General features: G+C 44.8%; 1 protein-coding gene across 3 annotated transcripts in view; it reads right to left on the bottom strand.

Annotated features, from left to right (window-relative positions):
• Window positions 1-1334: 1334 nt before the first annotated feature.
• Window positions 1335-11675, bottom strand: part of MARCHF3 (membrane associated ring-CH-type finger 3) — a 57007-nt gene continuing 46666 nt past the window's right edge. For all 3 annotated transcript variants that reach the window (XM_086867324.1, XM_023945061.2, XM_086867325.1), the window contains exons 5-6: window positions 5451-5660; window positions 1335-1975 (exon numbers count right to left, since the gene is read on the bottom strand). In XM_086867324.1, coding sequence (XP_086723450.1) covers window positions 1817-1975; window positions 5451-5660 — 369 coding nt within the window. In that variant the 3' untranslated portion in view covers window positions 1335-1816. The remainder of the gene's footprint in view (window positions 1976-5450; window positions 5661-11675) is intronic.

Here is an 11675-nt window from a genome sequence, read left to right as displayed (position 1 = left end):
GACTTTTGGGAAGAGGTATTAAAAGAAAAATAAAGCACTACAGGTTTTTAGGCTCTCACAGAGATTGTGACATCCTTGTCTTCAGAGCCTTGTATCGTTTTCTCCGGAAGAGAAGCAGATATTCACAGCCAAACATGAGCAACCCCAGCCTTGTCAGACGAGTCTGCAGGTTCATGATTTAACTACACACCTTGGCTGGTTGTGTGAGTTCCTTTCTGTTGGAATGAGGCTGTTATTGCTGTATATCCCCATGGTTCTCCGATCCCCATGACTGACACGGAACATTGTTAAATAACATGCTCACAGCTAGACTGGTCCACAGACAGAATAAATAAATTTAACAGATTTGGCTTTGTCTACTAAGCTTTCTTCCCACCCCTGCCACAGAGCACGCACAAGACATCAAATAACTTCTTGTCTGATGGCAAATACCCATAATACCTTGAACATTATGAATAACAAATTATTATCCTTCCTGCTATGACTTCCTTTTGATTTTCAATTCCTGCAGTGTCTGGAAAACAGAGCACGTGGTGGTATTGCCATCCATACACAATTCTAAGAAATTCATCTGTTCAGAGAGGCTCTGTATCGATTTTTAATTCTAGCAGCATTTGGTAATGAGATCTTGTATAGTTATTTAAAATAAATCTGTCCACATAAGTGTGTCTCTTTTGGGAGTGAAGAATTGCTGAATGAAGTGGGCATAAAACCAAGGGGAAGCAGATAAAGCCACCCCGGAATAAGGTCTGATCTTTACACTCCAAATTCAATTTGGCCACCACAGAAGACTGTGTATTAAATGTTTTTAATTTTTTTTTTTGGTCTCAGTGCTACCATGAGAGGTCAGGGTTTGCACACACTCTGCTAAATCCTACCTGTCAAGCTGGAGTTTCTGCTGCTTTAAAGTAATGCTGTTCTTCATGCAAGATGAGTCCCTGCTTCCTAAAACTTATCTGATGATCTCATTCATTATGTATGCAGAGCTTTCCCTATACAAAAGTAAGCTGTTGAGTTAAATTCAGCCTGGTGTAAATGCAGGATAAATTGGCCAAGTTTGAATTCACACCAGCAGAATGTGCACCTCACTGAAGAATGTGGTGCTTCTTCATGGAAAAGTACATTTTTTTTCTTTTTTTGTCCTGAGTGCTGTGTACTATAATACTTTTGATAGGAAGATTGCTGCAATTTGTCTAATTTTTTAATTTTTCTTGTGCCTGCTAGATTCATAACTGAAGAATCTTCCTGTCAGGCCTTCTCTGCCAAATAGGAAATGGGTAATAGGATTTTCTAATCACTTTGTAGCATTTAAATAATGTGTCAATTTCTAGAGCTCATTACACACAAATTTTAATAATCAAAACATTTGTATCATGGATCTGCAGATAAAATCAAATGAGGAAATGCCATTGCTGTGCTTTAGGAAGCAGAAAGAAACATTGGTTACTGTCCAGCTGCCTAAAGAAACAGTACCGTAGGAGCAAGAAATCATAAAAACAAAGCACTTTTTAAACCTGTTTTGCATTGTTAATTACCATAGTTTAATACTTTAAACAATAAAAAAAGTTTGCATCACTCTATGACGCAAGAATTAACACATTTGCAGAATCCATAGGGTCCCTGCTAAACTAAACACATTTGGCAGCTTAGCAAATGCCACAAATGACTTCAGCATCCATGACTTGGATTCTGGCTGTGACTTTTCCCTCTGCAGTCGGTCCATAAATCCAAATTGCACATTCCTGGGTGCCGGACGCTGCCCCGACCCCGGCCAGTCTGAGAAAGAAACACCTCCAGTGCACAGCCCCACCCCAAATCACACGATTGTCTCCTTGGAGCTCCTTTTGAGGGGCTGCAGGCCCAGCAGGGACTGCTGGGTGGAGGGGACGTTGGCAGATTTTGGGATGAGGAGCATCACCCGCTGATTGTTCCGACGCCACTCGTGGTACAGCCGGCAGTGGTACCTGAAGGACACCTGGGGACAGAAGGGACACCTTCCTGAAGCTGCCTTCACCCTCTGCAAGGAGCCATCTGGGGCTCCAAACACCTCCCAGTGGGACAAAAATGGGTGAAAACTGCTGAAGAGAGAGACCCACCAAGCCCCAAGGTGCCACAGCAGAGGAGAAAAGCAGCCTGTGCCTATTTTATCTCTCATTCCCCTTTTCCACAGCCTGAAAAATCAGACATCCTGCCTCTGCCTTTCTCAAGAGCGGCTGGCACACATGGGAAAAAAAAAAATAAAAATTGGGATATCCTGCCTTGCTTCAGGTTGCTAAATTGACAGTGTAATTGTTTGCAGGCAGATGAACACAGGGTTGTGTGTTCTACATTGTAATATTTTACTGCTGAGTGCATCAAAGTTGGGCTTGCACAGAGGCAATGAGCTGGCAACATGGGTGTCTCAGTTTAGATTGTCTCTGAAAGTTTCATGTTGTTGTTGTTGTTGTTGTTGTTATCAGGTAATTTCAGCCTTATTGTGGAAGAGAAATGAGTGACTGCTGTGGAGATGCAAGATAGCTCTGCCTCCTGTTTTTCAAAAATAGTTTACACCAAGTTTTAGTGGCAGCCAAGCTTTTGTGGGAGTTGTAGCTGTGTAAGAGGATGCATATGTGCAGCTTAAAAAAACAACAACAACAACAAAAAATCTAAAACCAAAATGTAAATTTTGAGAGAAATGTGCCAAGTGATGATTGTTTTGTCCTTGGGCTGTGGGCAGGAGCTGACCCATGCACTGTATCCTTACTGCATAAAGGGTGTTTTAAGTAAAGAAACATAACTTTCAATGATCTCCTACAAGGAGAATGCTTTTTTTTTTCTTTTTTTCTTTTATTATTAGATCTTTTTACAGTTGTCTGAGGAAAACCTATATTTCTTTGATTTACTAAGCAGTTTAGAAGTAAAGTTTAAAAGCAAAGGCAGCTCCTCAGATTGATTCCCCCAACTTTCAACCTCCCCTCCACCCCATGGAGGAAAGCATCCTGCATCTTCTGTGGAGCAGTGTGTATGAAGGAATATGAGAAATCTTTCCTCAAAAGACACTGCAGGAGCAGCAGAAATTGCTTGGAGTACTGAGGAGGGTAAAAACACCCCAACACCTGCAAAGGTGGACACCCTGTGAAATGCAGTGACAGCTTCAGGAGAGTTCAGGTTGGGTTTTCAAGCAGCAGAACGTGAGGTTTTTGGAGTAAGAGCTGCATTTTTAAACCAGGTGTGCATGTTATACAAGAGAAAATGAAGTGTGGCCCTGAATTCTTTGAGTATCAACCTCCTTTTTCTGTCCAGGTCTTCCTTCTTGTGAGAACCTCTTTTGGTGTGTGTTAAAACAACAGAGTAAAAAGCAGCAGTGTTTTATGGATAACTTGTCTGCTTTAGAGGGAGGGATAAAACAGCTTCTGGGGTGCTAAAAAATAGCATCCCTCCTGTTCACTGCTCACTGGGATAACTGTGGTGTGTAAATAATCTGTATGCCAGCTTCTGCCTCCAGAGCTGGAAAGCCAATTTACTGGAAGTAAAACCAAGTTTTAGTTCTCCTAATTTCCCCAGGACCTAAAGGGATATTGTATCATCTTGTCTGTAATTTACCCCGCAGCACTGAACCTTTTCCCTGCACAGCCACAGCTGTGTGGCAGGGTTCTCCCACTTCCAAAAGTGACAAGGCATGTGCTGCTGAAGAATTGGATGAAATTAACATTTCTGTGTCTAGGACCATTCCTTCCTGCAAGGAGAGCTGGGGCTTTCCTCCATAACTGCAGGGAGGGTTATTTTGCCTCGAATTATTTGGTGATTCAGCCCCCTAAAGGCTTTCCTGCCTCCCCCTTCCCAGGTGAACACGGTGCTTCCTTAGCCCATCCATCTCCTACTGCCCTAAATAACAATTCAGACTGGAATTACAACTGTCCACAACCCAGGGAGAATCAAAGATACTGAATTTTGATTCAATCAACCAAGGCATGCATTTACATCAGGCTCACTATCACTGCCATGCTCTCCAAGAGCCAGCAGCACATTTCTCTGTGTGCTTTGGAAGGGGTAAATTTTATAAAGTGGACAGAAGGGATTTTTGCTTCTTACTCTGCAGATGAAATACCCAGAGACAGGCACCAAAGCTGAGATGCTGCAGTAGTCTTAATAGGCAAGGTTGGACAAGTCCATGTGTCACAGCTAATTAAGTCCACCTAAAAAAATTCCTTTTACCCCTCCCAACAATTTTGGTGACGGTGAGTTAAGTCTCTTAGGTAAATCGTTCAGCATTTTGGTTTCTAAGGCAGCTGTACCCAAAGGAAATTTGAACAATATTTGCCTGCAGACCTTCCAGGCACATCTACACCCAGCACTGCAGGAAAAACAAGTGTGGCCTCTCTGCTGGAGTACCTGGCCTGTCTCAGGAGAGTGCTGCTGCTTGACAGAAAAGCAGAAACAACAAAGAGGTGAACTGCACAGGGCTGGAAAGGCAAAACTCTGAGCTTTCCCTCCTCTGTGGGCGAGACAGGGCTCACAAATGTGTAAATGCAATGTTCCCTTTCATGGCTTTTTTGGAGACACCCATGAGGAAGTGTGGTGTTTCTGTGTCTCCCCTCACATCCATCCCCTTTTCCTCAGCACAGGGGGCTTCTTGCTCCACCAATGCAGTTTTTTAGAAATGCCACCTTCCTCAGCAGCTTACACTGGTCCAAATCTGCTGGAAGGGGAGGCAGGCTGGGCTTTTTCTGCCCCAGCAGAACCAGCCTGGCACCATCTGAGTGCACTGCTGCCCCTTTGCACCCACCCTGCCCTTGCCACTGCACAGGAAGAGGTGTGAGATGTCAAACACAGCATCAACCTGGCCTTTGGCAGCTGTCCCCTGTGTTCCTCAGGTCTCTGCTGGGCCCTGTCAGTGCCCTGGGGACAGTAAATTATCTCAGCTCAACAACCTGGCACAGAACAAGTGGCTCTCAGGATGGATTGGCGTGCAAGTGACTCGTGCCGGGGTGCAGGATGCGATTTAACCTGCACTGCAAAGGCAGCTCTGTTTCTACAGACCTGGGCTTCCCCCACATCCAGTACTCCTGAATTGCAAAACTGGCAAGATGTTGCATTAGAATAAAATGTGGCAGCCAAGTTGTTTGCCTAAATCTTTTTTTTTTGTGTGTGTGTGTGTGCTGTGCCTTCACCCTTTGCACATCACATTTGATGAAACTCCCTCCTGTAGCATCTGTCCCAGACTCCTCCCTGCGACTTCCCTGCCTCCCTCCCGCTGTCCCCAGTGGTGTTTGGGATCTGAGAATCCTCACCCTGAAGCAAACTGTCTTTCTGGTGTTCCAGGGAGCTTGAATGCTGTGGAAACAAGAGGTTTCCTGCAGGCTGCATCTACCAGCACAGGAGGCAAGCAGGAGCAATGCCATTCATTTTCCAGTTTTCTCTCCCCCACTTTTTTATTCTCCTGTGGGTTAAATAAAAGCCCTGATACTTACCAGGGTCCAAAAGAGGTAAATAGTGAAGAGTGCCACAGTGAGTGCAATGAGGCCAACAGCTTCCAGCCTACTGCTAAAGTGCAGGTGGTCCACGGCTCCTCGCAGGCACAGCCAGCCGGAGACGGTGGCCAGCGGGGTGATGAAGAGGAAGCACACCATGTCCCCAAAGAGCGTCCTCTTCTCGTGCTGGGGGCCAGGGTTCCTCAGCCACTGCAGGCAGAACACAGACAAGGCAAGGGAGGGTGTTTTGCCCTCAGCTCAAAGCACAAACCCACCCCTTTGAGGAGTGAACTCGCAGCACGCACAGGACGCGGCTTTCGGTGTCCCCAGGGATGCCTCGCGTGTACCTGGGGAATTTTATAACATGTAGCTGTATAGCTCCTAGCACTCTTCCTGGCCTCTCTCACATTTCAGAATCATAAGCCAACCCTTTCTAACACCTTCTTTAAATTCTGTTTAGTCTCATTCTCGAGAAGAGAACTTCTAACCAGGATACTTCGTTTTTCACATGAATTTTAGAGCTGTAGCAAAATATAAGACAAGAAACCCCCTGGACCAACTCCAGGGGACAGACCCAAAGGCAACTGGTCTCTTACTGGATCTACCTGCTAGATTTACTAATTAATTAACCCTATTAAATATTTACTAATTAATTAACCCTATTAAAATTGTATCCTGTGATTAAAATTGAAATCCTCTATCACTCACATGCATACCTAAACTTTGTGTACCTGCAAGCTTTCACTGAAGAACTCCTTTTTACCTTACCACTCTCAACACTGAAAAGTTTTCCTTTGTTTTTAGGCAACACTAGAGACCTGAATTTCTCCCCCTTCCTTCCTACTGGCATCCACCTCTATCTGTACCCACCATATATCATTTATTCAGCTGTGGTAAAGGCTGTCTTGAGAAGAGATTTATGTAGCACAGCCCCTAGCATTTGCCCACTGGCTTCTTTGAACATATCCCTTCTTAATGTGTAAACAAAGGTGCAGAAAATGTTTTAACGTTTTCCATGCTATTTTAGGATTTATTTCTATTTTTTGTTTTTATACATTCCGCTCATAACATTCACAAAGCCATTTTCAACTTGTTTTCAGATACCCACATTTAAGCAGAGTTCAATGCAGACAAGGTTATTTTTATTAAGAGGGTATTAATCTTGAGAAACAGAGTGCCTGAAAGTCAGCTGCTGAAGCAAAGGTTAGGATTGAACAGCTATCAAGCCCACACACCAACATTTCTATAAACAGGAATAGCAGAGGTTAAAGAAGTTCCTACAACAGCACTTTAAGACCTTTTAATTAAAAAAAAAAAACAAACAAAAACCCCCCAAAACCCCAAAACTTGTCACACTAGGTTTTGAACAGGAAAACTACACAGCCCTGTAATTTTTGCTAATGTGAGCTGTAGGGTTTGGTCAAACCTGCTCTGCAGCATCCTTTCATGGGTTTTTTGGGGCCAGCAGCGTCAGGTGAGGCTCATGCATCCCTAAACACTTTGGTCCTCTTACTTCTCCAAGTGTGTTACACATGGCAGCAGAAGTCCTGCCTCATGTACAGCTCAGGAATTTAGAACACAAAAAAATACCTTCATAACCCTTTTTTTTTTTTTTTTTCAGGATGTAAGCTTTTAACTTAGTTGAATACTCCTGAGACGCTAAGGAAGTACAAAGTGCTTTAAACCAGCCAGGTATTACTTGTGAGCAAGAAGGAAAGACACCAAGAGGGAAGTTCAGTACTGTTTTTTTTCCCTCTCCTTAACCAGGAAAGATAGTAACCAGCTGTGGTGAGCAGCTAAGCCCCCACACAGCCATTTCCTCACCCCTCCACCCCATCAGTATCAGGGGAAGAAGAGCAAGAGGCTGCAAGTAGAGTTTTCTTCAGCAGAGCTTGTGCAAAATAATGGGACGGAGGTTTACATTTGAAAATCTTTTAATTTTACTAAAGGTACTTTAGCTTTAAAGAGAATGCTAAAAAATGAAAGTCACACTACTTTCCTTGGAGCTTTCAATCCATTTACTTAAAAACAACCCCAAGGGTTTATGTGCAACAGCTCCAGGTTATATCTGTCTGCTTCTGAAGTGGACTGATTGCAACCTTCCCCTTGTTCCATTTCTGGGAGTCCCTGCAATGTGAAACCACCAAGAAAACAAGAGGAACTGAAAGCACCTGACAGTAGAGATTGTGCTTTCAAAGGTTCTAAAGACTGCAAAAAGGGTTTAGTGGAAAGCACTTGTTTGAAAGGTGACCTGGAAGAGAAATGCCAGGCGTTTGTTCGCTTCTTGTCCTCAACAGGAATTGCAGGTGTTCACCGCTTTCCCAGGACAGACTTCAAAATTTTGGCACTAAAGCAGCTCAGGTAGTGCAAGAACAGTTCCCAGTTCTGGGGGAAAGGAGGAAGAACATCAGGGATGCAGGGGAGGGAGCACACACGCCAGGGCATGTGCTGTTATCCCCACCCTGTGACTGTCACCAGGCACAGTGCAGTGCACCTGAATTAAGACAGGATTTTTTCACTGTGCCATCAAACCTGACTGAAAGTTTGAGCAGATTAAAATGGTGTGGAGCTGGTGGCCCCCTGCTCCTTGTGCCCTGTGGCACACAGAGTCAAACCCAAGCAATTCAAATATTTGATGAGGCTGTGGCAGGCAAGAGTAGTATTAAATAATAAATAAAGCCATCACAATTCTGCAGTCAAACCTCAAAAAGCCGGAAGGATTTCATTAGCTAGCTCTGAAGTATAAGTCAAAAGCAAAGATTAAGCCATTTCAGTGGTTGTACAGATTTCAGCCACAGCACTTATTTTTCTCCTGAAGTAGTGCACACCTGCTTCTAAATCTGCTTCTGTTTCTGGGTTTCAGTCATTTGTTTTGGGAATGGAATGGGCACTGTCAAGTTACTTTATAGCTAGAAAGCTAAGTCAGCAAATCCTTTTGTGCAGCTCATACCCACACAGGGACCCTAACAAAGCCCTGAGCTGATTAATTACTATGGCAGTGTGGTATGGACTGCCCTGCTGGCCCAGAACGAGATGTAAGGCCAGATGAAGCTGTCAGATCTGCACTGTGACACTGAAATCTGTCCTATTAAAATGTGTCAACGTGCCCAATTATTTCTGCAATAAGTCGAGACTCTCAGAGTGGTAATTTCCATTTAGGAGAGCGGGAGGGGGAAAAAAAGAAGGGAAATAAAAAGTTATAAAAAGGGTCATGTTTGAAGTAAAATGCTGGCCTGCCTGGCTTTTTGTGAAGTGCAATCTTAAAGTGATTAGTGTTCCCTGTTCCTGATCCACAGGTAACTGGAGCAGGAATAACAAGACGTGAAATGACTTCAGCAGTGGCAGCAAAAATTATTTCAAGAACTTTAAGCACAGCACCTGGTGCAAAACCCAACCTTGGCTCATGACTGAGACAAGCCAGGAGTTCCTCTGAGAATCCAGCACCTCAGAGAGATGGGGGCTAACATTTATCTCAGCAAAGGCACTCTCTAAATGCACCTTGAGGAAAGTCACAGGGGAGAACTGAAGGGGACCATGGGTGAAGGAAAAGTGCTACTTGAGGTAAGGGACAAGGCTGGCTTAAGAAGAGATGGATAATAGTTGTCCCCAAACAAATTTAGGATAAGAATCAGGAAAAAAAATCCCCATCCTTCAGAGGATCCAGCTCTGGGGCAGCCTCCCAAGAAGAGCAGCTCAGGCTAAAACCCTTAAAGGCTGACACAGTTTTGAGAAGGAGCTTTCTTACATCCTGAGAGAGATTTGTGATGTACTGCATTGGACTTGACAAAGCTCTGTGAACACACCTGGGGCTCCTCCACCCCACACACACAACACACACAGAAAGATTTGCTGCAGCCACTTCACAAAGCAGGGCTGAAACTGGAGAAGGAAATCATTGGACCAAGCAGCAGCCAAGGACCAGAACACCCTGGAGAGGCTCAGACTCTCTGGATTTATCTACCCTCACCAAAATGAGCTGCCAGCAGAGCGCTGCTGTAAAACACCTCCACTCAGACTCTGAGCTGCCTCACCACCGCCAAAGGCCAAATCCTGGAAGCACTCATCTCTGCAGGTCTAACTTCAATTAGATGACTCACAAATGTAAAAGCAAAGTGTGTGCACAGTGTTTTTCCTGATCAGATCCTAAGGCTACAATCTGTTTCTGCTGGAGAGCCCCTTCTGGTTCAGTACATTCCCCTTGGAGAGATTATTTTAAACACTACTGGAGTTGCACCACGAAGCTGGGGGGAGAGGACAGGAAGGAATTATCTCCCCTAAATGCATTGTCCTCTGAGCAAAAAATAGCTCATTGCACATCAAAACTTGTCAGTTCATTTTGCCATTTTCACGCTGATGGCTCAGCAGTGAGTCCTGGTGGAAGCAGGCTGTGCACAAGCTGAAGTGCTGGAAATTACTGTGGTTTCTGGTTTCCTGCCAGCAGCCACCAGTGGGAGCATTTTCCCTTGGGCTTTAAGCACAGGAGGGATGATATCCTCTCTTTTTTTTAAAGAATATTTCTCTGGAATGAAGAATATTTTTAAAGACCAGAATGACCACTTATTGCTCCTCCTCCTCCTCCCATTTATTGCCCATCGCCAAAAAATTTGCATCTGAGCAATTCCTTTTTGTTTTTTACTCTATTTTTACTTGAAACATTAACATTTTTCAGTGAAATGCTCTGAAAGCTGGCTTAACTAAATGTAACTCAAAAATAAAACCTCCCAGACTGGAATGGTGCATATGCTTGCTTTCAGTGTCATGAAATATTCTGGGTGACTTGAAACTTTTTTAGGTTAATGTTTTGCCAAGGAAAACAAACATTTGACTGTTAATTTTTGCCTTAAAAAATATTTATGCTTCAGTTTTTGGGTCCTTATATCAAATATTCTCTTACTGGCACAGTGGTATTTTCTTTAGTAGGTGCCTTTAGAAAGGCCATGGTGACAGCTCACAGAGATGTTTCTTTGGTCTCAGAGGCAGAGGCCTGTGTATTTGAGAGCTGGAATCACAATTATTTGACCTCTGTGATGTTATTGTGTCGATATCGTGGCCTCTTTGTAAATGAGTCTGCTCTTACTTAAATTTAACCCCTATTTTAACTCAAATTGCAGGGAATATTTTAAATGTGGGTGTCTCAATGACCCAAGGCTTCTTTTTGAAACAGAAAATAAATTTTGCTATGTCTGCATGTTCCTGAAAAGAACATGCAGAAATCACATTTCCCGTTGTAAGGATGGTGTATGGTAAAACTTTAAGTTTTGTTTTGCTTTCTGGAAAGGGTAAATCACAGCTACCACCTAGGGCTGGTTCCTTAGTGTGAGGAGATCACCACAGGCTGTTGCTGTCACACCACAACTCAGTTTTCAATTTTGGCCTTGGGTCATTTGCCAGCTGAAAAACAGGAGGAAGAAATTGGGCAGGGAAGGCAAGAGACCAGCGTGGGCCAGTAGGAACCTGCTGGCCAAAGGAAAGGGAAAAAAACCAAATGCACAGGCGGTGAAAGCAAGGACAGGTGACCTGGGATGAGTCTAGAGATTAAATTCTCTAAGAGGTTGTGGAGGGTTGAGGCCAGGAAGGCCAAGGGGAAGCTGGAAATGAACCTGGAAAGGGGGAAGGGGTAACAGGACACTCCACAGCTTCACTAAAGAGAAAAGAAAGGTCACAGAAGGTGTTTTCCCCCACCCTAAACGACTCTGGCAAGCTGGAGACAGGGGATGGGGAGCAGCCTGAGGCACCCAACAGCTCCTGTGCCCCGGTCTCCCATGGGAACCTCTCCTCCCAGCCCTCCCCAGGGGAGGGAGAGCAGGATGGGCACTGGGGAGCAAAGGCTCTGCCACTGGAAGGGGAGATCCTGCTCAGGGCCAGCCGAGGAACCTGGGTGTGCTCAGCTCCGTGGGACCCGGTGGGATGGAGCCCAGGGTCCCGAGGGAATTGGGGCTGGAGCTGCCAAGACACTGCCCATGACACTGGAGAAATCCTGGCAGTCAGGTGAGACCCCAGGTGACTGAGAGAAGGGAAACTTTGCACCTGTCTTCAAAAAGGGTGGAAAGGAAGACCCTGGGAACACCCTCAGTGCCTGGGGAGATGATGGGACAGACCCTCTGGAAGCTCTGCTGAGGCTCCTGGAGCACAGGGAGGAGATTTGGGGCAGCCAGCACGGCCTCAGCAGGAGCAAGCCCTGCCTGACCCTCTCTAGTGACCACACCAATGGAAAAGGGAAGAGCT

The sequence above is a fragment of the Cyanistes caeruleus genome, chromosome Z (assembly GCF_971803275.1).
Source record: "Cyanistes caeruleus chromosome Z, bCyaCae1.hap1.1, whole genome shotgun sequence".
Lineage (NCBI taxonomy): Eukaryota > Metazoa > Chordata > Aves > Passeriformes > Paridae > Cyanistes > Cyanistes caeruleus.
This window is presented reverse-complemented; position numbering and strand designations above follow the sequence as displayed.